This window comes from Schistocerca piceifrons, chromosome 2 (assembly GCF_021461385.2).
Source record: "Schistocerca piceifrons isolate TAMUIC-IGC-003096 chromosome 2, iqSchPice1.1, whole genome shotgun sequence".
NCBI lineage: Eukaryota > Metazoa > Arthropoda > Insecta > Orthoptera > Acrididae > Schistocerca > Schistocerca piceifrons.
This window is the reverse complement of record NC_060139.1, coordinates 308,270,526-308,298,044: the sequence shown is the minus strand read 5'-3', so window position 1 is coordinate 308,298,044 and position 27,519 is coordinate 308,270,526. Positions and strand designations below refer to the sequence as shown.

Here is a 27,519-nt window from a genome sequence, read left to right as displayed (position 1 = left end):
TGTACATTTCTGAACATTTAAAGCTAGTTGCCAATCACTGCACCATGTTGAAATCTTATCAAGATCTGACTGACTATTTATGCACCTTCTCTCAGATAGTACTTCATTATAGATAACTGCATCATCTGCAAAAAGCCTGACTTTACTATTAATTTAGTCTGCAAGGTCATTAATATACAATATGAAGAACAGTGGTCCCAATCCACTTCCCTGCGGCACACCCGACGTCAATTCTATGTCTGATTATGACCCTCCACCCAAGATAACATGCTGTGTCATCCCCCAAGTCAATCCACTCACAAATTTCACTTGATACCCCATGTGATCATACTTTTAACAATAAGTGTGATATTGAGTCAAATGCTTTCTGGAAACCAAGAAACACTACCTCTACCTGGTTCCTTGATCCAAAGCTTTCTGTGTGTCATGTGAGAAAAGTGCGAGTTGGGTTTCACATGATCGATGTTTTCGAAAACCATGCTGGTTGGCACGGAGGAGGTCATTCTGTTCAAGATACCTCATTATGTTTGAGCTCAGAATATGTTCTAAGATTCTACAACAAATCAATGTCAAGGATATTGGATGGTAGTTTTGTGGATCTCTTCTACTACCCTTCTTGTAGACAGGTGTGACCTGTGCTTTTTTCCAAGAAATGTGCACATTTTTTTTTGTTCGAGAGCCCTACGACAGATTATATTGAGAACAAGGACTAACTCAACTGTGAATTCAGTATCGGTATAGAATCTGACAGGGATTCCAATGTGCCCTGGAGCTTTGTTCAATTTTAACAATTTCAGATGATTCTCAACACCTCCGACACTAATACTTATACCATTCATCTTCTCAGTGGCACGAGGATTAAATTGGGGAAAATCTGCTCTCTTGACAGCCAAACGAGTTTCATTCAGCATCTTTCTATCTATAGCCCTATGCTTTGTTTACACCTATTACATAGCAATCTCTGTTTCTTTAGAAGTTTCTTTACAGTGACTGTATACCCTGGAAATTCTCTCCCATTACGAACAGTTCTACTGTGTACATATCTATCCAGTGTGTGGTCAACTATTCTTTTAAACTTGAGCCAGAGTTTCTCTACATGCTCCTGACCTGTGTTGAAAGTTACAAGTTCCTCATTGAGATAAGACGTTACTGATCTTTTATCTAGTTTACTGGACATATATATCTATCTGCTTGTTTTAGTTGTTCTTTGTACTTTGTTAATCATTGTCGCCACAACTGTACTGTGGTCACTGATCAGAGTTTCGATGTGGACATCCTCAAAGTGGTCAGGTCTATTTGTTGCCATTGGATCCAATACACTGCGAGTGGGGTCCGTAACTATCTGTTCTAGGTAGTTTTCACAGAAAGTATTTTGTAATGTTTCACAGGATGTCTTGCCACGCCCACCACTAACAAAACTGTGAATTTCCCAATTAACTGTTGGACGATTAGTCTCCACCAATGATTACTGTGTGATTGTGGAACTTGCTTACAAGTGAACTGAAGTTTTCGGTTACATCAGGAGATGAATCTGGTGGGTGTTCAAATCATCATTTTATGCCCACCCCTGATACTGAGTCTTGGCCAAACAATCTCACATGCAGCTTCAATTTCTGTCTGAGTGGATTTGAGTTTTTTGTCTACTGTGACAAATACACTACCTCCATTTCCCATTTGCCTATCCTTTTGATATAAAGTTAAATATTCCTCAAAAATCTCACTGCTATCAATTACAGGTTTCAGCCTGCTTTCTGTACCTAGTATTACATGAACTTCACTGTTCTTTGTGAGCGCATCAAACTCTGGCACTTTGTTACAAATGCTTCAGCAGTTTACTATTAGGATTTTAATATTCTCTCCTGTGGGAGGCATTTCTTTCTATCTTACACTGATACTTCTGGTTTTCCACAGCCATTGTTATCTGGATTAGATGGATAGTCGTTTGATCTAAAAAAGCCTTCTGAGCACCCCACACATAGTCAGCCACCTAAGTAGTGGCTTTTGATGTGTAGTGAACACCTGACCTATATAGGGAGACCTTACAGTTCTCAACCCGATGGCGCAAGTCCAGGAAGTCGCAGCCTACCTTGTCACAGAACTTTCGAAGTCTCTGGTTCAGTCCTTCCACTCGAGTCAGAACCAAAAGGCCACAATCAGTTCTGGGGACAATGCTACAAATTGTGAGCTTCAATGAGACTCTATGCACAAGGATGATCTTCTCAACCTTCTCTGCCAGTCGCTGGAATGAGCCAAGAATGACTTCGGAGCCCCGACGGCAGGCATCATTTTTTCCAATGTGCACCATGATCTGCAGTTGGTTGCACTCTTTTCACTCAATAGCTGCTGGAACAGCCTCTTCAACATGTTGAATGAGGCTGCCAGGTGTACACACTGAGTGCACCTGGTATCCTTTCTTGTCCCTTGCTGCCATTTCCCTAAGGGGTACCATCATTCACTGTACGTTTGAATTGCCGACAATTAATAGACCACTACCCTTTAATGCTCACATAATGTTAGGAACAGAAAGCCAGCTGAAACCATAAGTGAATAGTAGAAAAATAAATTTCACCAACCACATTGGAAGACGGCTTCAAAAATAACTTTGAAAACTTTGTAAGTTTCCTGATCACACTATAACAACATGGGGTGATTTCAATTTGCCAGCTAAATAACAAGAGAGTTGTGCCATTAAAACTGAAGCCAAAGTTGTGTGGAATTGTTGCCAATAGCTTGTGTGAAAATTATTTTGAGGAGATAGATAAGCAATGTGTGAGGGCAATTTCAGACTTCATAGTAACTTACAGACTCCAACTTTTTGAATACATTAATGCAGTGGAAGGGAAAATTGATCATAAGGCTGTTATAGCATCAATGACTATACATATTACATGGAATAATAAATATGATAGCAAAATATTTTTGTTCAGCAAGAGTGACTGGAAACAAACTGCAAAGTATCTGATTAGCCAACATGACTCCTGAGGAAGAAGATCTAAAAGCACAACAGAATAAAATTAAAAAGCATTGTACAATAAGTCTTAGAGTAGTATCTTCCGAGAAAGATTTTAAGGGATGGAAAGGCTGCACTGTTGTTCACTCCTTGGTTTAGAAAGTTACTATAAAAGAGAGCTTCATCATAGTTTACGTAACAACAACAGCTTAACAAAACCAAAATGAGCATTAGGGAAGAAATGAAAGAAGCATTCAATTGATATGGTAGTAAAAATCAGTCAACCTATCTGACTAAGTTATAAGGATTTTCATCTTTTGTAAAGTTGGTGAGCAGATGGAAATCATCCACTCTGTCACTCAGTGATCATACTGGCACTAAAACAGAAGATGACAGAGAGAAGGCCAATATGCTGAATTTAGTCTCTCAATTTTTTTCACTGCTGAAGAGCATAATACAAATCATCCTTTCAATCACTGCATAAATGCAAAAAGGTATGTCACTGCTGAACAAAAGATAAATGAAAGGTCTGGAAAGGACTGAATGAAACACATGTGAGATACTACACAGATCATGCACACGAACTTGCTCCCCCACAAGCAGCAGTTTTTTGTGGTTTGCTGGAGCAATAAGGGGTACCAAGCAACTGTAGAAAAGCACATGCCATCCCCATGTTCAAGCAAGGTCATCAGACAGATACACAAAACTATAGGTCTGTAATGCTGATGTCACTGTGTTACAGAATTACGGAAAATGTTTTATGTTAATGCATTATGACCTTTTTGGCTAGCAAAAAGTATCCTCCACAGCAAAAAAGAGAAGAGAGATCTTGTGAAACTCATGGCACCCAGGTTCAAGCAACATTCCACAACTTCCAGAAGGCATTTGATAGTTATGCATTGTTGTTTTGTGCACAAAATACAAGCTTACCAAGCATCAAACCAGAGTTTTGACTGAATCCAGGACTTGCTAGAAGATAGAAATTCGCATGATGCTTTTAACAGGACAAAACCAAAGATGCAAAGATAATTTCTTGAGTAGTCTAAGGTTATTTCTTGAGTATTCTAAGGTAGGGTTAAAGGGCTGTACGTGCTTCCAAGACATATAAATGAATTAGTGGATAAAGGTTGAAGCTCCAAGACGCTACTCACAGAAGATGAAGTTTTTCATAGAAAGGTTACAATGCCGGAGAGCAGTGGCCAATTGTAGGAAAACCTGCGGAGGAATGACAACTGATGCAAGGACTAGCAGTTGACACATAATGTAAATAAATGTAACATACTGCACATAAATAGGAAGAGAGATCCATTACTGATTAATTACACTATTTTTGACAGATTGTTTAAAAAAATAAACAACTGGTAAATAAGAGTAACTGTCCAGTGTGACCTAAAGAAGAATGACTAAGGAATGAGTAAAACAAAACAAATAACAGGAAAACCAGGTGCTAGGCAGAGTTTCATAGAAAAAATCTTAAGTAAACGTAATTCATTCACAAAAGAAGTGCCTTACAATTCACTTGTTCACCTGATTCTTGAGGTGCAGGATTCTTACCCAGTTGAATTAATAGAAAATTTAGAGAAGATCCAATAAGAAGTGGCATATTTTGTCACAGGATAATTTAGTTAGTTGATCATCTCCATAAATACTCATGCACTAACTCCAGTGGCAGATGCTAAAAGAGAAGCACTGTGATATTATCTCCTACCATATGCATCTTGCAAAATGACCATGGCATGAAAATCAGAGTTCATATTAAGGTTTACTGACAGTCATTCTTCCCATGCACTTTCTGGAAAAGTTAAGGGAAGGGGGGAACTGATAGTGGTACCAGCAGTACTCAACATCACACACTGTATTGTGGCTAGTGGAATGTAATTGGACATATACTCAAATTTGTTTATGGATATATTTCACATAGTGAAATCTAACAGTGTTTGGTCTACTCTGTCTTCTTTACAAGTTCCATTACAACCAGCAATGTACTGTACCACATTAGTGCCAAATCACCACACAGGTCATTGATAAGAGATTGGCCTCTGTTGCCAGGTGGGAAGTTGTAGCCTCAGAAAATTGTGGAAACATTTATTCAGGCATGCTAAAGTCAAACTTTTACCAGATCATTCCAGTAGTAGTTCATTTTTTGTCATGAAATAACTCCTAGCAAGCGACATGTTACGGTGTGAAGTCAAGCACCAGCATGCCAGTTGGGAATGATAGAGAAGACATGGCTGTGAGAAGACATCAGCCAATTGCATGCTGACTGACCCCTCTCCAGGACGACAGTTGATAATAAGTGAAGAGGACATAAGTGTCGCAACCGACTGGTGACAGACAGTTCAATAGCAGCATCAACTGTAGTTACTTCGCTTGTACTCGCTAAGTATCACAGACTTGAGGTTGTTTATACTGAAGAAGATTGCTTATTTTGTATGTCGCCCTTGCTTGCAACACTCCTGTGTAATTGTCAAAGTTAAGTATTGTCATTTAATTTTTTTGAAATAAAACTCATCAATATGATTTGTTTGAATGTTTGTCTAGCAAACCTAGTAAGCAGGCTTACCGGTCTTACCGCTACTAAACACTACCTCTCCCGACGTCCTTCAGGCTCCAAACCCAATATCTCATTCCTCATGCAGCTTACTAACTTTATCCTAACCCACCACTACTTCTCATTTGAAAGGAAAGTGTATAAACAAACCCGCGGCACAGCAATGGGCACCGGCATGGCATCCACCTATGCCAATCTTTTTGTGGCCCATGTAGAGGAGAACTTTCTAGCCTTCCCCAATCTAGTTCTGGTTCATTGATGATATCTTCATGATCTGGATCCAGGGCCAAGACACCCTATCTTCATTCCTTCACAATCTCAACACCCTCTCTCCCATCCACTTCAGATGGTGCTCCTCAACTCAGTGTGCCACGTTCCTAGATGTTGACATCCTCTCTGACGGCTCCATCTGCACCCCTGTCCACATTAAACCCACCAACCACCAACAGTACCAGCATCATGACAGCAGTCATCCCTTTCACAGCAAAAGATCCCTTCCATATAGTCTTGCTACCTGGGGACGGTGTATCTGCAGTGACAAAAACTTACTTGCTCAGTATGCTCAGAGTCTCACCAAGGCCTTCACAGGCAGGCATTATCCCCCAGACCTAGACCGCACACAGACCTCTGGTGCCATTTCCCCTCATGAACCCAATCCTCCCACCAGCCACAAATGATTGTCCCCTTAATCTCCCAGTACCACCCCAGACTTGAACAACTGAAACACATCCTTCACCAGAGCTTTGATTATTTGTCATTGTGCCCTGAAATGAGGGACATCCTACACGAGATACTTCTCACCCCTCCTAAACTGGCGTTCCGTCACCCACCCAATCTCCACAACATCCTAGTCCATCCCAGTGCCACTAACAATCCCAACCTTACTGCAAGGATCATATCCCTGTGGAAGACCTAAGTGCAAAACCTGCCCAACGCACCCACAAGCACTGCCTATTCCAGCCCTATCACAGCTTTATCCTACCCCATCCGGAGCCAGGCCACCTGTGAATGCAGCCACGACATTTACCAGCTCTGCTGCAATCATTGCACAGCTTTTTATACTGGTATGATTACCAACCAGCTGTCCATCAGCATGAACGGTGACTGCCAAACTGTGGCCAAGAGTAAAATAGATCACTCTGTGCCACAACATGCAGCTGAACATAATACACTTGACTTCAATGGCTGCTTCACTACGCAAGCCATCTGGATCCTTCCCTCCACCACCACCCTTTATGAACTGCACAGATGGGAGTTATCCTTACAACACATTCTCCCCTCACACAATTATCCTGAGCTCAACCTATGGTAATATATTGTCCACACATCCTCCACCCCTTCTGTCCTATCATCTCCTCTCCATTCTCCTCTCTCCCTGTGTATCTGCAGCCCTCTGACAATACATCTGCCCATATTCTCTCTCTTTTTGTTTCTTTTCCTCCAATCTACTGTCCCATAACCTCCTGATGCTGTATCTGTCAGCAGTCTAGTCCCTGCACACTCCACCAGACAGCGTTCGTCTCTCTCCCCACCTGTACTCTACCATTCCTTCCCCCTCCCCTTCCCCTTCCCTTTGCCCGTCCCCTCCAGATTGCTGCTTGCATTCCATGTGATGTTGCAATGCAGCCCGAGATGCTGGAGATGGCGGTCGTGTGTGCGTGAGGTGTGTGTGTGTGTGTGTGTGTGTGTGTGTGTGTGTGTGTGTGTGTGTGTGTGTGTGTCCTCTTTACTGATGAAGGCTGTGACCGAAAGCTAAAAGCGAGAGCCTTTTAATTGTGCCTGTCTGCAACTTGACGTGTCTTCTTTATGGTAACTAGCAATCTGTCTTTTCCTACACTGTTAAAATGTTGTAATTATATTTACCTTGCAGCAAGTGTGTCATGTTTGTTACTGAAACAGAAGCTTGGTGGATGCATCAAGAGTGAGACACATTTATAAATTCTCCTTATATATGGTGTGCAACGTTCCCGAGTTCCACTTATATGTAGAACAAAAAGACTGAATAACTACAAAAATTATCATCACTGACAGCCCCCACTTTTATTTCTGCCAACTGACTTCAATGTTGCGGGGACTGAAACGCTGAGGCTTTGAGCCTGGAAATGATAACCATGTAGTTTCAACTTCTACACAAGCCTCAACAACAATGATATGCAGCAAGTGCTTGCTTACAAGGGGAACACAGGTTGCCCTCTGATACAGTGAAAACCTGGCAAGTGATAAAAAGATGAAAATAAAGGGACACCTATTTTGGCTTAGGTGCCAACAAGCAACAGCTTTCGAGAAAGTCTCATAATGTCGTGCCTCATGTTCAAATTCAATCTTATGCTGCTTTTCCTTTTATTGCTGTGGATGTATAGCAAAAGAAATAAAGGTGTACATTTTATTAAAGCAGGTTTTACCATTACAACTGATATGGTTAATTAATGCCTTCCAAATAACTGCTACCAACAGTTTTTGTTTGTCTTCAAGAAGTTAGTGACAAATTTAGCCCTCAAGTGCATCACGGCATAAGATGGCTGGATGGTTGCCAGCTGAAATTCTGTGGTAAGAAGTCAATATCATCCAGCCGCAATCCCGAAACCTCACAGATGGCATAAACCAATCAATGGAATGACATCAAAATGTGCATGCAACAGCCACAAAATCTGAAAAACTCACAAAATAAACCTACCTTGTTTCTGGACAAAGTTTTGACACCTAATGTAAAACTGGAGCTTTTTCTGTATGTTAACGACTTGGGAGGTAGGGGGCAAAATGTTCCCTCCTCACACAATGGGGTTTTTGCCGATGAAATTTGAATACAAACTTGTTCATTAAAGGTAATTCTTTCAAAGTGTATGCCCTCATGTAAACCCTGTGACATATACTGTTACTGATACGTGAAAAAGTACATTTGTCGATTAAAGAAGTGTCCTACTCTCATCGCACAGGAAGGAGAAATCACAAGTAAAAGAAATGCAATGAAAATAAACACTATTTTATTCATAGTTGCAATTTTCAGTAACTTTAGTATCATTTTTCAGGATAAATTTCACTGATCAGTCGCAAATAAAAGTAAAGTGCTGCAGGGGAGCGAGCAGGGGCGAAGTAGAGAGATGGTAAGGCCGTGAGGTGCAGTCAGCAGGTTCGACAGGCGGTGGGGAAGGGGGGGGGGGGGTAGTGGTAAAACAGAGAAGTAAAAAGACTGGGTTTGTTGGTGGAATAGAGGGCTGTGTAGTGCTGGTGTAGGTACAGGGGCTAGATGGATGAGAACAATGACTAATGAAGTTTGAGGCCAGAAGGATTACAGGAAGTAGGATATGTTGCAGGGAGAGTTAACACCTGTACAATTCAGAAAAGATGGTGCTGGTGGGAAGTATCCATATGGCACAGGCTGTGAAGCAGTCACTGAAATGGAGACCGTCATGTTGGGCAGCATGCTCAGCAACATGATGGTCCAGTTGTTTCTTGTACACAGTTTGTCAGTGGCCATTTATGTGGACAGGCAGCTTGTTGGTTGTCATGCCTACATAGAATGCAACAGTGACTGCAGCTTAGCTTGTAGATCACATGCCTGGTTCCACAGGTACCTCTGTCTTTTGACAGGATGGGTGACATTTGTGACTGGACAGGGGTAGGTGGTAGTGGGAGGATGTAATGATAGGTATTGCATCTACGTCTATTACAGGGCTGGGCAAGGGGTTGGGAGCAACGACTATGTAGGGATGGACAAGGAGATTGTGTAGGTTCATTGGGATGGGGGAATATGACTGTGTGTGTGGGGTGGGGAAGTGTTTGGAAGGATAGTATGCAGGAAATTTCTTATTTCAGTGGTGGAGAATGTAATTCAGTTGCTCCACTACTGGCCGATACTGAGTTACGAGGAGATTGCACCTCTGTAGCCGGGCAGCAGCACTTTGAGAGGTTGTGGGTGACTGGAAAGATAAAGCATGGGAGATTTCTTTTTGTACAAAGCTGGGAGGGTAATTATAGTCTGCAAAGGCCTCAGTGAGACCCTCAGTATATTTTGAGGGGGACCACCTGACACTGCAGATGTGACGGCAGTGGGTGACTAAGCTGTATGGGAGGGACTTCTTGTCTTTTCTTTTTCTTTTTTTTTTTTTTCTTTTTTTTAAATTTTACACAGCTAGTCTCATAGGACCAAATTTAAGATCATATCTCCAAGGTCATGTAGTGTGTCAGTAGATGCAATTACAACATAAAAGTAATAACAGATAAAATAAAATGTTTATGAACTCAAAAAAAGACGAGCATAAGTATATGTAAAAACAAACAACAATATAACACAGGAGTCAGCTTAATTTTTCAAGTAACTCCTTGACAGAACAGAATAAGCGACCCATGAAGAAACTCTTAAGTTTCAATTTGAGAGCATGTGGATTGCTGCTAAGATTTTTGAATTCTTGTAGTAGCTTATTGAAAATGGATGCAGCAGTATACTACGCATCTTTCTGCACACGAGTCAGGGAAGTGCGATCCAAATGCAGACTGGATTTCTGCCTAGTATTAAGTGAGTGAAAGCTACTAACTCTTGGGAATGAGCTGATACTGTTAATAAGAAATGAGGCCAATGTCAGAACATCCAGACTAATAAGCAGGGTTCAACAAGAGGTTTGTGAACTTATACCACTTATTGCCAGACCACCCGTTTCTGAGCCAAAAATATCCTTTGAGAATGGGAAGAGTTACGCCAAAATATAACACCATATGTCATACGCAAATGAAAATAAGCAAAGTAGACTAGTTTTTGTGTCAAATATCACTTACTTCATATACCATTCGAATAGTAAAAATGGCAGCATTAAGTCTTTGAACAAGAACCTGAACGTGCGCTTTCACAACAGTTTACTATCTATCTAAACACCTAGAAATTTGAATGGTTCAGTTTCACTAATCATATGCCCATTCTATGAAATTAACACACCGGGTTTTGTTGAATTGTCAGTTAGAAACTGTAAATGCTAAGTCTTACTGTGATTTAGCATTAGTTTATTTTTTACAAGCCACGAACTTAGGTCATGAACTGGACTATTTGAAACAGAGCCAGTGCTGCACACAACATCCTTTACTACCAAGCTAGTGTCATCAGCAAACAGAAATATTTTAGAATCACCTGTAATACTAGAGGGCAATTCATTTATATAAATAAGGAACAGGAGTGACCCTGGGGCACACCCCAACTGGACCCTGTCCCACTCAGACCCCATATCATAGCCATTCTCAACACTGTGAATAATGACCTTTTGCTGTCTTGTTGAAGTAGGAAGTGAACCAACTGTGAGCTACTCCATAATGGTTAAACTTCTTGAGCCATATTTTGTGATCAACACAATCAAACACCTTAGTTAAATAAAAAAAGATGCCTAACATTTAAAACCTTTTGTTAAGTCAATCCAATACCTCACAGAGAAAAGAGAATACAGCATTTTCAGTTGTTAAATCACTTCTAAAACTGAACTATACATTTGACAGCAAATTACGTGAAATAAAACAATCAATTATCCTTACATACACAGCCTTTTCAATAACTTTTGCAAACGCTGATGGTTTAGAAATAGGTCTAAATTGTCTACATTACCACTTCCTCCCTTTCCATAAAGCGGCTTTACTACTGAGTAATCATTCAGGAAACTGACAATTCTTAAAAGAAAAATTACAAATATGTACAAAATAAGTACAGGGCTAACATGTGCAGCACAGTACTTTAATATTCTGCTAGGCACTCACTCCATCACATCCATGAGAATCCTTAGTCTTCAGTGATTTAATTAGTGACTCAATCTCCCCCTTGTCAGTGTCACAGAGTAGTATTTCAGACATCAATCTCAGGAAGGTATTTTCCAAGAGAGTTATGTGATTCCCTGTAGGAACTACGTTTTTATTTAACTCACCAGCAATGCTCAGAAAATGATTGTTAAATACTGTACATGAATCTGATTTATCAGTAACAGCAATATTTTTGCTGCGAATTGACTTTTTATCATCAACCTTGTGCTGCTGACCAGACACTTCCTTCACAACTGACTGATGTTTTTAATTTTGTCCTGTGAATTAGCTATTCTGTTTGTGTAGCATGTACTCTCTGCCTTCCTAATAACATTTTTAAGCACCCTACAATACTGTTTGTAATGGGCTACTGTAGCTGATTGTGACAGTTTCTAACATTTTGATATAATTCCCACATTTTTTACATGCTATCCTCATCTCAATAATCAGCCACCCAGGCCACTCTTTACTGCTAGTACCCGGTTTAGAATGTTGTAATGGAAAAACTTTCAAAGAGCATGAGCAGTGTGTTACGGAATGCATTGTATTTTTCATCTGTGTTATCAGCATTATAAACATCCTGCCTCTCTTGTTCATTAACAAGGTTTAAAAAACTCTCTATTGTCATTGGATTAGCTTTTCGAAATATGAAATGGGTGGCAGCTGTCGAAGTGGAGGTACTGCTGGTGGTCGGTAGATTTGATATGGACAGAGGTACTGAAGTAGCCATCTTTGAGGTGGAAGTTAACACATAGGAAAGTGGCTTGTTGGGTTAAGTAGGACCAGCTGAAGCGAATGGGAGAGAAAGTGTTGATGTTCTGGAGGAATGTGGGATGGGGTATTCTTACCCTCAATCCAGATCACGAAGATGTCGTCAATGAATCTGAACCAGGTGAGAGGTTTAGGATTATGGGTGTTTAGGAAGGATTCCTTTAGATGGCCCATGAATAGGTTGGCATAGGATGGTGCCATGTGTAGGCCCATCGCTGTACCCCAGATTTGTTTGTAGGTAATGCCTTCAAAAGAGAAGTAATTGTGGGTGAGGATATAATTGGTCGTGGTGATTAGAAAAGAGGTTGTTGGTTTGGAATCCGTCGGGTGTTGGGAAAGGTAGTGTTCAATAGTGGTAAGGCCATGGGCATTAGGGATGTAGTGTGGTAAAGGAACAGGAACTGTGGAGAGTTCATGAAGGAAATGGTTGGTACCTTTTAAATAGGAGGGTAGGCTGCGGGTAATAGGCTGAAGGTGTTGGTCTACGAGAACAGGGAGTCTCTCAGTGGCAGGCACAGTAACCGACCACAATGGGGTGTCCTGGGTGGTTAGGTTTATTTTAGGAAGCGTGTAGAAGGTAGTAGTGCGAGGAATGGTAGGAGTGTGGAGAGAGATGGGCTCCCGGGAGAGCTTCTGGAATGAGCCTAAGAATTTGAGGAGAGGCTGGAGACCCTACTGGATTTCTGGAATGGGATCACTGTGGCAGGGTTTGTAGCAGCTGGTGAAGTCCTTCTGCTGGCTAATCCTTATGGTTTCAAACGCGAGTGGTTGAGCCTTTGTCTGCTGGTAAGCGTTTTCCAGTGGTATACTGTGGTTCTTTCTGTAGATGTTACGTTAGTTTGCATGTTGAGGTTTTGAGGAAGGCTAGTGGTTAAGACATTCTGGAAAGTTAACAGGCAGTGATTTGGGGGCAGTGGGGGTGGATCATGGTTGGATGGAGGAATGTACTGTGTCACAGAAGGCTCAACATTGGTCTTTGGTTGAAACTGATTTGTAGGGTTGGTGGTCAAAAAGTGTTTCTGCTGTAGGGACCAGAAGAAGGAGAGAATATCTTTAACATGTCCTGCGTGATTTAGTTTGGGAGTGGGACAAAAGGTGATGCCTTTGGAAAGGTGGTGGTGGTGGTGGTGGTGGTGGTGGTGGTTAGTGTTTAACGTCCCGTCGACAACGAGGTCATTAGAGACGGAGCGCAAGCTCGGGTGAGGGAAGGATTGGGAAGGAAATCGGCTGTGCCCTTTCAAAGGAACCATCCCGGCATTTGCCTGAAACGATTTAGGGAAATCACGGAAAACCTAAATCAGGATGGCCGGAGACGGGATTGAACCATCGTCCTCCCGAATGCGAGTCCAGTGTGCTAACCACTGCGCCACCTCGCTCGGTCCTTTGGAAAGGACTGATATTTCCGTGGGGCTAAAGCTTTAAGAGGAAAGGTTCACGACTGTTTTGGGTCTGTTTAGTTTCTGGATTCTATGTGGTGGAGGGGGTTATTTTTGAAGGCAGGGTAAATGCAGCAGGTCTACAACACAGGGTTTGTCAGCTATGAGGAGATGTGGGGGGAGGGGGGGGGGGAGGTTTGGAGGTTGTTGCAGAGGAGATGGACAGTTGTACTCCAAGATGGGAGCAGGAAGTGATCATGGTGGAGAGATTTTTGAGGTGGCATTGCGTATGTTGCTCTAGTTCCTGGAGGCCAAGCATCTAAATGTGTGTTATGGGTTCCAGGAATTTGGGATTGAATAGTAGGACAATTTTATGGATGGAGAGAAAGTATTGCCAGGAAGTTTGGGCTTGATTGTTATGGTTTTGCAGGACTATGTTGGTGAGGTCTAAGGACTGGCAGAATCTGAATAGATGGAGGTCACTGTGGGAGAAAGGGTGGCAGGTGGAGATGGTAAGGCCATTTGGGGGAATTCCATGAGCCCTGGCAACAATGCAGAAACCATATGTGGGACTGAGTTCTAGCTACGTATAAGGAAATTTTTCTGTATTGAGGTGAATGGAAGGAGGAAGGATCCCTGGTGGTGATAAAAAAAGTGAAAAGATACATAAATAATATAGAATGATGTCTGAAAAAGTTCTCAAAACTACATCCAAGTACACAGAAAAAAAAAAAAAATCACAAAAAGCATGAAACGGACGAAATAAGGCGAAACATGAAATTTGAGGGAGTATGTCGATAGTGGAAGGTGGAAACCCACTAAAAGTGGCATGAAGTCACAATGTGATCGAAGAAAAAATATAAATAAATATTTTACTGTGGGTTGCAGGTCTGACAGTGTATAAGTGTGTGCGAACTGGGATAGAAAGGAGGAGGAGTGGGGGGTGGGGAGGGGTTCGTAGGATGAAATACTTGATCATGTGACACAGGAATGGTGTGTGAAATAACAAGCAAAAATATGGGAGTGTGACGCAGGGAGAGTGATCAATTTGAAGGCATAGGATTAATGATATTGGTGGGAGTAATGTGGGACATAAGATGCTGCATCAACAATCAGTGTGGTCTTGCAGCTGTATGTTGTGTGCGGCAGAGACAGTTGCCACAGTGTAGCTCGTGAGTACAGCATGCAGTACGGTTTGTAAGGTGATAAGAGAAACACAAGAAAGAAGAGAAAGAAGGATGGACATCTGGTATAGTAATGCATTAGAAAATAGTAACAAACGAAAACAGCACTGGGTTAGGATGGAAGAAAAGCCGTCAGGCAAAATTAAACAACAGAAAATCCAGAATGGAATATAACAATATTATGAAAGCGACATCGCTACTCACTGTGTAGTGGAGATGCTGAGTCGCAGATAGGCAAAACAAAAAGAATGTCGCAAACTAAGATTTCGGCCAACAAGGCCTTTGTCAAAAACAGACAATACACACACACACACACACACACACACACACACACACAACTCTCATGCACATGACCGCAGTCTCTGGCAGCTGAAGCCAGACTATGAGCAGGAGCAGCAGCATATAGCATATGATGGGAGAGGCAACTTGGTGGTGGTAAGGAGGAGGCTAGGACAGGGAGGGAGAGGGATAGCAGCGTAGAGCTGGGGGGCAGTAAAGTGCCACCAAATTGCCTCTCCCATCATACGCTGCTGCTGCTGCTCATAGTCTGGCTTCAGCTGCCAGAGACTGCGGTCATGTGCGTGAGAGCTGTGTTCGCGCGCGTGTGTGTGTGTGTGTGTGTGTGTGTGTGTGTGTGTGTGTGTGTGTGTGCTTATTTTTTACTAAGGCCTCCTTTTCATGATATTTTTATAGTCCCTCCTGGATTGATCCATAATCAATTGCAAGCTCAAGCTGTCAAGGAAACACACTGATACGCATGGCACACTGTGAAGTTATCATCATATTGTGAGGTTGTTCTCATAATTATATTTGCACAAAAAATGTGATTTTGGTATATGTGCCTTTGCAGTTACTCATGGTGATCTAGATTTTTGTGTTTTTATGAATGCGATTGTTCTCCTGAAGTGTAAAATACAAAGTACAAATTGAAATATTAAAATTTTCAATTTTGGTTAATTATATGAGATTTGTGATGATACAGTTAATGGAGAAGAAAAGGAGCTATGAAGTACAAATAACAGCCAAATAAGCCAAAACAGAAAAGGGGAAGTAGAAGAAGAGTGGTCTTTATTCAAAGAAATCCTTGTTAAAGAAGCAACAGACATCTGCGGAAATACAAGTGACACACCAAAAGAGAATGAAACACCTCGGTGGAATGATTGGGTGAAGACAACAGTAAAAGATAAAAATGTACTGATAAGAAAATTAGACAATGAAAAACAGAAAACAGATTGTAGATTAAATGAATTAGTAATTGAACATCTAGCACAGGAATACTAGACAAAGAAACTAGCCATAAAAAGACTAATCCAGGAAGAAAAGGAAAAGTGCTAGGAGGACTTTACTACAAGGATGGAGGAAGATTGTCAGAGAGGTAGGAAATTACTACACAAAGTACTAAGAGTAAATGAAATGAATATGTAAATATCATTGCACTGGAAACAGGTGACAGTAACTTACTACGAACAGAGGAAGGGATCAGAGATGAAATGAAAAAGTACTTCAACATTCTGCTTAAATGGAGATGGGGACAACACAACCATCAATGACTAAGTAATTAATCAAGTTGAAACCCATGGACACCAATTAACATGGTGTGAGGTAGAACCAGCATTAAAGAGCATGTGGAATGGAAAGTCGACAGGCTTCTATCATCTTACCTCAGACATGATAAAGGCAGCTGGAATATTAGGCTTAAACTGGCTATATAGAGTGTTGAGTGTTATCAGTGACTTTAAAAGAAAATAAAACCCCATAAGACGGGCATAAAAAAGTCATCACCTCCCTGTTCAAAAATGGCAATCAACAAAAATGTGGAAGTTACAGAGGCATGACACTGCTGTCACACACCCGGAAGCAGTTAAAAAATATCATTCAAATGAGACTTAGGAAGATAGCACAACCTTTGCTTGGGGAAGAACAGTATGGATTCAAGAAAGACTGAGGTATTATGGATCTTATTTTCGCAGTAAGAATGCTGACAGAAAAGTACTGGGAATGTGGAAGAAATCTCGAGATTGTATGTGTGGACATTGAAAAAGGGTATGACAATGTTCCTTGAAACAAGATATGGGACTGTTTGGAAGACATAAATGTGCCACAGTCCCTAACTGATAAAGTAAAGATGCTACATCAAAAACTTTACAGCTGTGTTCAGAAAGGCAACGGACAATCAGAATGGTTTGAAAGAAAGAGGTGTCCAACAAGGAAGTGCCCTACTACAAGATCATACAATTTATCAAGAAAACAAACAGCAAACTAAATGCCTTGGTTTTTGCTACTGATTTGATACTATGGGGAGAGACAGAAGCTGAAACATAGAACAAACTTAATGACTGGAACAACAAATCCGAAAATTTTGGACAAAAAATAAGTCAAACAAAGACAGTAGAAATGACCATCAACAGGCAAGGAACAACCTCAAACATATTTCTAGAAGGAGTCAAAGTAGTACCTAAGAAGAATGATCTTGAAAGGTAATACCACTAAGCACGAAGTACTCAGCAGGACACAGAAAGCATCCACTTTTTATAGTCAAATCAGAAACCTTCTCTGGAATGGTAAAATGCCACTAAAAGCAAAAGCAACCACATACCACACGAATTTCATACCAATGCTTACATATGGTTTACAAACATGTACCCTACTACACAAAGACCTCAGCAGGCTTCAGAAATGAGATTCATTAAAACTATGAATCAAACGACTAGAAAGGACAAAATCAGGAATGAGGTGAATAGAAAAGTAAACCTGAACCTCGTAGGAAGAAGACCTTGGGGAAGACCAAGAAAATGTCGGATAGAGACTGTAGGATCAGATGTGGAAGAGAAAGGAAACAAATGGGAAGTTGTCCTGCAATACAAGATGTATGGGACCTATAGCTGGTTCTCCTTGTTAGTTTCTTAGCTAACACAAGAATTGGTTGAGCTGAACTTACTTTAAGTTTCACAGAACACACTAATTCTAATCAGGACAGTGAAAAATGAAATGTCGCTTGGCTAGGGCCTCCTGTCGGGTAGACTGGTCCCTGGTGCAAGCCTTTGTAGTTGATACCTCTTCAGCAACTTGCATCTCGATGAAGATGATATGATGATATGATGATGAGGACAACACAATAGCCAGTCCCCGAGAAGAGAAAATCTCTGACCCAGCTGGGAACCAAAACCCGGGCCCCTTTCATGACACATTACCGCATGGACCATTCAGCTATCAAGGTGGACATCAGGACAATGAGTAAAGGTCACGATGGGTTCCAGAAACAACCATCATTTGAAACCCAGCTTACTTTGTTCATCCATGAGACACAGAAAGTGGTAGAGCCATGTGACCAAGTTGTGTATCTTGACTTCCAGAAGGCATTCAATAGAGTTTTGTATTGTCCTCTAATCAACGAAATATGAATATACTGAATATCCAACCAGCTGTATGATTAGACTGAAGAGTTACTAGCAAACAGAACACAGGACGTCAGTCTCAATGGAGAGAAACCTTCAGATGTTGTTGTAACTTTTGGTGTACTCAAAGGGAGAACTGTGGTATTACTTTTCGCAATATATATAAATGACCTTGAGGATAGCAACATATGTTCAATGATGCCCTCACAGATGATACTCTTGTATACAGAGGAGCTGCACTGTTAGAAAAATTGTACCAAAATGCTGGAAGACCTGCAGTGGATCGATGTTTGGTACAGGAATTGGCCATTGACCCTCAGTGTACATCAATGTAACATATTGTGCATAAATAGGCAGAAAGACTCATGCTATAATTAAAAGACTGCAGAATGCTGACTGGAAGCAGTCACATTCACAAAATATCCAGGATTATGCATACAGAGTGATTTTAAACAGAACGACCACATAAAACTAATTGCAGGTACGCCAGATGCCATACAGAGATTCATTGAAGGAATCCTCAGAAAGTGTAACCCCTTCACAAAGGTGGTAACTTATGAAACCCTCATTAGACCAATACTTTAATATTACTATTAGTCAGGGATCCATATTGGACAAGAATAATACAGCAAATAGAGATGTCCTGATGATGAACAGCACATTTCATTAAAGATACATTTACCAAGTGCGGATGCATCAATGAGGTGATTAACCAAGCCCATTGGTAAACACTGCAAAAGAGGCATTCGGCATCTCTGTGTGGTTTACTGTTACAGTTCCAAGAATGCACTTACTAGAAGAGTCAATCAACATGTTGCTTCCTCCTATGTCTCTATCACGAAAAGACCATCGAGCTAAAATTGGAGAGATGCAAGCTGACATGGATGTACATGACTTGAAATATGTGTTGTGTGCAGTTTCCTTTGTAAATGTCAAGATGGACCCGAGTTCACTGACAGCAGCAACTGGCTGTCATTGTCAATATGTAACACTCTTCTCTGGTGCCCCGTTGATTAGCGTCTGTTTGCAACCATTATTCTCATGCGCTGTTACATGGCTGTGAGTGCTACACCATTCCTTGTAGACACTTTGTGTTGAGACGTGTGAGGGCGATCTGTAAAGTTCTTGGCCTCGCTCAGAGATTGCAGGACTACTCGCACGATTATTTTTGCCTTATGTTGGTACACGAGTTAGTAGATGCCACATAAAATTAAAAGTCATTCCAGGCAACAATTCACTGTAGACAGCTGTTAGAAGCAGTTGTGATGTGCATGATGATGAAAATGGGGAAAAAAATTATCGGGCATCATGCAGTGTTTAAATTCTGCATAAAAGAAGGTTTAACACCAACAAATTCATTTTGGCTTAAAAATGTGTATTGTGTCTGTTAACCTTCAATTTCCATCATGAAGAAATCAGTGGCATGGTTTACATGAAACCGTGAAAGCATCAACAGGTGATCCACAAGAAGGATGTCCGAAAAGTGCAAGCACACGGGAAATCATCGACAAAGTGCTATACTATTTTGGAAAATCAGCGTGTAAAGGTGGATCAAATGTTCTGGTCGCATCTTGCAATGGGAATTGAACATGAGAAAGCTTTGCACAAAATGGGTGCCAAGTGTGCTCACTGTTAACACAAATGCATTCACATGACACTTTCCGAAAAGTGCTTGCATGTGTTTGAAGAAAAGCAGAAGTGACATTTTGTGTCGCCACATGACAGTGGATGAAACAGATTCACCACAACAGACTTGAAACCAAACAACAGTCTTTAAGTGGATAAAAGCCAGTTCCTCAGTTCCAAAGAAGGCAAGGCTGGTGTCATTGGTGGAAAGGATCAAGGCACCAGTATTGTTGAATGCAAAAGGCAGTTTGTTGATTGACTACCTTGAAAAAAGTAAACCAGAAATGGAGAATGCTACTATCAACTTCTAACAGAATTGGGCATAAGCATTTGTGAAAACTGACCTGGCTTAAAGAAGGGAAAAAAAGAAAAAACACTCTTCCAACAGGACAACGCATCTGTCTACAGAAGTCTCCTGGCAATGGGGAAATCGAGGGACTTACACTAGGACGTGCCAGAATGCCGGAACATCCACCCTATTCCAGAAATTCAGGCAGAAATTTTCCTACCACATTTGTATCACTTAGTTGCTCCCTTCTGTCCTACACCTTGTGGTGTCTGTCATTTGTTATTGTCTCATAATTTATACCTACTTTTTCTCTCCTGTATTGTTTGTTTGTAACTTCCTCTTGTCTTCTTTCTCACCTGTATTATACACACACCACAGCAACCTGATCACACACGACTATTGCTACAACCTATAGTACCAGTCATGGCTGCTGCAAGTGTCACACACACTACCTTCCAAACCATTTCATTTGTCAGCAGCAGCTCTACATTTTGTCTACAAATCAACATACCCCTCCTTACACATTGCTCCCATTATAATTTTATGCATGTTCCTCTTTTTTCACATGCTTGCAATGATAGTTAACAAGCAAATGAATATTCTCGCTCCCTATAGCCCTCAGCACAGTTTCTTCCGGCATTTTAATTCACCAAAGCTGCATCTTGTTATCTGTAGTTTCCTCAACCATCCATGTTCCTTGAATTCTGTTTAAGCCAAGGAATCCTCACCCCCCCCCCCCCCAACCCCCTCTCACACACAAACATAATAATAATAATACACTCCTGGAAATGGAAAAAAGAACACATTGACACCGGTGTGTCAGACCCACCATACTTGCTCCGGACACTGCGAGAGGGCTGTACAAGCAATGATCACACGCACGGCACAGCGGACACACCAGGAACCGCGGTGTTGGCCGTCGAATGGCGCTAGCTGCGCAGCATTTGTGCACCGCCGCCGTCAGTGTCAGCCAGTTTGCTGTGGCATACGGAGCTCCATCGCAGTCTTTAACACTGGTAGCATGCCGCGACAGCGTGGACGTGAACCGTATGTGCAGTTGACGGACTTTGAGCGAGGGCGTATAGTGGGCATGCGGGAGGCCGGGTGGACGTACCGCCGAATTGCTCAACACGTGGAGCGTGAGGTCTCCACAGTACATCGATGTTGTCGCCAGTGGTCGGCGGAAGGTGCACGTGCCCGTCGACCTGGGACCGGACCGCAGCGACGCACGGATGCATGCCAAGACCGTAGGATCCTACGCAGTGCCGTAGGGGACCGCACCGCCACTTCCCAGCAAATTAGAGACACTGTTGCTCCTGGGGTATCTGCGAGGACCATTCGCAACCGTCTCCATGAAGCTGGGCTACGGTCCCGCACACCGTTAGGCCGTCTTCCGCTCACGCCCCAACATCGTGCAGCCCGCCTCCAGTGGTGTCGCGACAGGCGTGAATAGAGGGACGAATGGAAACGTGTCGTCTTCAGCGATGAGAGTCGCTTCTGCCTTGGTGCCAATGATGGTCGTGTGCGTGTTTGGCGCCGTGCAGGTGAGCGCCACAATCAGGACTGCATACGACCGAGGCACACAGGGCCAACACCCGGCATCATGGTGTGGGGAGCGATCTCCTACACTGGCCGTACACCACTGGTGATCGTCGAGGGGACACTGAATAGTGCACGGTACATCCAAACCGTCATCGAACCCATCGTTCTACCATTCCTAGACCGGCAAGGGAACTTGCTGTTCCAACAGGACAATGCACGTCCGCGTGTATCCCGTGCCACCCAACGTGCTCTAGAAGGTGTAAGTCAACTACCCTGGCCAGCAAGATCTCCGGATCTGTCCCCCATTGAGCATGTTTGGGACTGGATGAAGCGTCGTCTCACGCGGTCTGCACGTCCAGCACGAACGCTGGTCCAACTGAGGCGCCAGGTGGAAATGGCATAGCAAGCCGTTCCACAGGACTACATCCAGCATCTCTACGATCGTCTCCATGGGAGAATAGCAGCCTGCATTGCTGCGAAAGGTGGATATACACTGTACTAGTGCCGACATTGTGCATGCTCTGTTGCCTGTGTCTATGTGCCTGTGGTTCTGTCAGTGTGATCATGTGATGTATCTGACCCCAGGAATGTGTCAATAAAGTTTCCCCTTCCTGGGACAATGAATTCACGGTGTTCTTATTTCAATTTCCAGGAGTGTAATAATAATAATACTCTTTTTCTGGATCTCACCTATCCTTCGACAATGACATACAAATTTTCAGATTCTGCCAATCCCTATCCCTAACAAAACAACCCTGGTACTACTCCCTCAGCAAGATATTGTTACTGTGCAATCACAACTACCTACACTACATCTCCCAAATCGAAACTTTTGCCCTCCAATACCTGGAAGAGCACTCCAGGCAAATTCCAATTAACCAGTTTATTGATATCCTACATGCACCTCTTAATACCACTACCCGTCAACACTTATCCTACCCATAGCGATCACCATCATCAACTTTTCTTGCACCCAGATCTGCTTACCTCTTCCATTTGCCATACTCTCCGAAACTACTTCCCAACATTTAACAAAATTGAGATCTAAGCAAATCCAAAATACTGTTGTCGATATATCCATCACAACCTCAATCCTAGACATTTCAGTCATATCCGCAGGCCTCACTTCCAGCCCAACAGGCCATTTCAATCATGTTGGACTCATCTATGATCAACTCTCACTCTCCTGCTCCATAAATCAGGAACACTTCTTCGTTACCAATTCCAGGAATTTCTTATCTCCAACTTGGCCTCATTAACAATCCCCAGGTATCTGACAGAATGCTTCTGACAACTGTTACTCTTCTGCCTAGAATTTTTGTCAATGTGATCCCATCCAAGAAGTCCAACATAATCTCCAATCCCCTTTCCAGTTCATTGGAGTGTCACAAAATCTTTGCCCTGAATCCATTTCCCTTCTCACCCCAATGATAACCCGCACATCCTCCATCTACCGGGTTATCAAAATCCACACACCCCCAATTCCTGGATGCTCACTGTAGATGATCACTGTGCACCACAAATGAATCTCTGCTCTTGTCAACTAATGCCTACAAAAAATTGCTCGTCGCTTAGCCTCTTATGTTAAAGATAACAAACCACTTACTTCACTGGCTCTTGACTGTCCCCATCCCATTATCACCACCCCTTCTTACCACTGTTGATGCCAACTCCCTATATGCCACCATCCTGCTTATGCTCCATGACCTTGCTGCTATTGAACAGTACCTCTCTCTATGTTCTTCTGACCCAAAATTCAACCCCCTCATTCTTTATACATCTAGCCAATTACATCCTCACAGACACTACTACTACTGTGAGGAAAACACACGTAAACACATCTGCTGCATGGCCATGGGTACCATGCATGGCATCATCTTATGCCAAACTATTCATAGGCTGCCTTAAGGAAACTTTTCTAGCCTACCTCAAACCTCAATATCTTGTCTAGGACAAGTTCATTGATGATATCTTCATGATCTGGACCCAGGGTCAAGACATTCTACCCACATTCCTCTACAGCTTCAGAACCTCCTCCTCACCTACTTAACAGGTTCGAAGCTCAACATGCTACCTTTGTAAGCTTTGACCTTCAGCTCTCTGATGGCTCCATCCAAATCTCCGTCCATATTAAACCCAAAAAGCATCAACAATACCTGCATTTTGACAGCTGTCATCCTTTCCACACCAAAATATTGCTCCCATTTAGTCTGGTCACTCATGCAATGACAAAAATTCTCTTTTGCCCAGTATACTGAAACTCTCAGAAAGGTCTTCACAGACAGGCATTAATCCCTAAAAATGGTCCACACAACACATTTCCCATACCAGATCCTCACAGATCCCTAAACCTCTTGCAATATCGAGCAAAGGAGAGCTTCCCCTCATCAGCCAATATCGTTCCAGACTAAAGCGCCTGAACCATGTCCTTCACCAGGGCTACAGCTATTTATCATCATGCCCAGAAATGAGGGACATCCTGTCCACAGTACTTCCAGTCCCCCCCTAAATTGATATTCCACCACCCACACAACCTCTACGTCATCCTGATCCATCCCCATATTCCACTCTCATTCCCAACGCCACATCACAGAGTTCACATACCTGTGGAAGACACATTGAGCACATTCTACTCGAAGAATGCCATAGGCTTTTTCTACTCCATACGAGGCAGGGCCACATGTGAAAGCAGCCATGTTATATCAGCCCTCAGAACTGCATTATATGTGGAATGACCACCAACCAGTTGCCCGTAAAAATGAATGGCCACTGCCATACTGTAGCCAAGAACAAAGTTGGGCATCTAGTGGCCCAACACACTGTTTAGCACAATATACAGAGTTCAATGGTTGCTTCACAATCTGTGGCATCTGTATCCATCCCTCCAGCACCAGCTTTTCTTAACTAGATAGATGAACATTATCCTTGCAACATGTCCTCTGCTCCTGCAGTCCTCCTGGCCTCAATTTCCACTAACTCACTACATCCACACCCTCCACTTAACAGTCCCTCCTTCCAAAGTCCTGTCATCCTCTCCCAATCCACTATTCCATATCACTGTCATTGTGCACTGCATAAGCTCACTGGTTCCAGTACCCATGTGCCGCATTTGTATCTGATGAATCTGCTGCCCCTCTGTTCCGCATTCCTATCCTGCACACCTGCTGCATTACTCTGAATTGTCAACTACCTTATCAAAACACCACCTCCCATTTCCCAGCTTTCTCTCCCTCTATTCACCCTGCCTGACACAAACCCTCACCCAAGTCCATCTACTGAACTGCAGTTCTGCCACTGTGAGTTCAACCATCATAATTTAGCTGCACAAATGTGTGTGTATGTGTGTGTGTGTGTGTGTGTGTGTGGAGGGAGGAGGGGAGGGGGCGGAACATGCACTGTCTGGTGGACTTGCACACGCTAAAGCTCATTAAAGGAGTTGTCTTAAAGCTAGCAAAGTTCTCACGCTTTTTCATGACGATTCAATGCTTCCACTTATCAGTGCAATATCTCCTTTACCCCCAAATTATTTAGATTCTGCCACAACTTTCCTTATCCTACATCACAAAATCATACACCACAGCTAATCCCTAAATGACTATTCTACAGGCTGGCAATGTATCTTTAAGGTAACAGAGTCTGGCTGCGGTAATCCCCTTCCTTAAAAAGAAATTCCTTTTGTTTTCTTACAGAATGGGTACACCTGCTAGAAGGAAATGCCATCTTCACTGCAGCACACACAATTTCCTTGCAAAAAAATTAATCTCCAATCTTAGATCAAGTCACTCATGGAGTGTATCAATTTCAAAAAATGGGAAAAGTGAAAATTCAAAACATTTAATACAGAAGGGTAGTGAAAATTTACAAGCTGCTGGGACCAAACATAACAAACTGTGTCTAATGCACAAATTTAAAAAATCAAATAGCTGACAGGAATAGAAACCCAGCTTTTCTATATTTCACAATGGATGAGATCCATTCCAGTGTGCACCATTCATACAAATTCTCATCCTCCTCAGGAATGATGTTTATAAAGCTATTTCTTAAGACACTATTAATATTTCGCACTGCATAATGCATACCCATTACTGCAAATAACATACAACACACAAAGCTAATACTGGAAGCCTTTGGAATGTGTCATGTAAGTACCAGTTTAGGAGGCAACTGTTGTTCTATTGTTGCATGCAATATCAGTTCAATCTGTACAACAGTCGCGAAAAACATTGGGATGAAGAATCAAAGACTTAATATACAATACCATATGCTGAGGCTGTCATACCTTAATAATAATAATAATAATAATAATAATAATAATAATAATAGATATAGCGAGAATATTCAGATTAGCTAATAGCTCTCGTGCAAACCAAATTGGAAATATCTTCCAACGTTCATTCGACATAAAATAATCAACAAACACTTTACATTAAGCATCATTTTCAAACACTTATATTTTTATGCACATGAGACTTAGTTCTTTTACTCTGCAGAAAATGAATTGAACATGCATGAGAAAATAAAACAAATGTTTCTTATTACCGAGTATTATATAAAAATTTCCTCAAAGTCTACAGAAAAAAAAGTCAACAGAATACATACCTCACTACTGTTGCTTCTTTGCACAGGAGCTTTCTGATTTCGTACTTCAACATCAATTTCATCAGGTGAAGTTGGTTCAGCTAAATCATAGCAATGAAAAAAAAATTTAGAGTAGCATATTTTGTAATTCTGAAGTATGGATCAAAGAACACACAAAGAGGAAAGGGAAATGGCTCAACAAATGGGAAGGAAGTCATCTATCAAACATTCCATGAGTAATGTATGTAGAATGGGACAGTCATAACAATCACACATGATGTTAAACAACTGTCAAGTAAATTACTCAGCCTGACAAAAATTGTGAAGCACTCAAAAGACAGTCAGATTTCAATGTAACTTCTCACACTCACACACACACACACACACACACACACACACACGATCATCTGGTATGTAAATGATTAGATTTGCAATTGTCTGTGACAGGTAAAACAGCCACCAGAGTATGTTGGTGGTGATCATGTTTGTTGTTGTTACTAGGTGTGGTAGGGCGTATAAGGGATGTGAACATTATAAGATGTTACGTAATCACTAAACAACATGGAGATGCCATGTACTCCTGTGAGACATCATTATCAGCACCTGAAAATCTGGAAAGGGTCTCATTGTGGGTCGCCATTTGATTGGCTGATCAAACTGTGCAATATTCAGATTTGTGAAGCATTCAGATGTGACAGTGGCCCAATGTCTGATTGCATGGGTACATGAGGGCAGGCATATCTGTCATCATGGTTCCGGTTGACCTTATTTGACCATCACAAGTGAGAATCACCATACTGTGCACCACACACATTATCCTCTTCACACATGTACCTGGCATTCGAGAATACATAACAGGCTCGCTGCAACATTCTATGTCATTCCACACCATCAGTCAGACACTAGACGTAGCTGGACCACAGAATTACGTACCATGCATAGGCTCTCATTAACTCATAACACAAACATTTGTGTTTGGAGTGGTGTCATGACCAGGAATCAGAGTCTGCTGCTGAAAGGCGTCACATTGTGTTCAATGATGCAGCAACCTAAAGAGACTTCCAGTTCTTCCAATTGGGTATGACCTCAGGTAAAAGCTGCTAGTGACTGAGGGAACTCTAATGGCACAATGGTATATCACTGACATTCTGTGTGCTGATGAGTTGAGTATTTTGGTGCCATTTTTGTAACACAAAACACATCCACATATAGAAAGTGTCTCCATGACCTGTCTGTGTGTCACTGAACTCCTGTGCCCAGACTACATCTGTCCCCCGCAGACCAGCTCACATGTCAACTCCCCTTTATGATACCCTTCACAACCAAATCAGTGTATGAATCCAGGCCAGAGGGGCTACAACATCATATTGATAAGTGGGCTCATACAAGCAAGTTCTTTGTCAAGTTTACTCAAAGTTATAACCACAGATATAATATAACATACACTCTCAAACCAGGAAGTTTCTTTTACCTTCAGAGTGCTTCACT

The 27,519-nt window shown here is 42.0% G+C and overlaps 1 protein-coding gene across 2 annotated transcripts in view; it reads right to left on the bottom strand.

The window, feature by feature from the left end:
• LOC124777176 (tuberin) overlaps positions 1-27,519 on the bottom strand; it is a 299,285-nt gene that overhangs the window by 113,231 nt on the left and 158,535 nt on the right. For both annotated transcript variants that reach the window (XM_047252485.1, XM_047252487.1), the window contains exon 18: positions 26,053-26,132. In XM_047252485.1, coding sequence (XP_047108441.1) covers positions 26,053-26,132 — 80 coding nt within the window. The remainder of the gene's footprint in view (positions 1-26,052; positions 26,133-27,519) is intronic.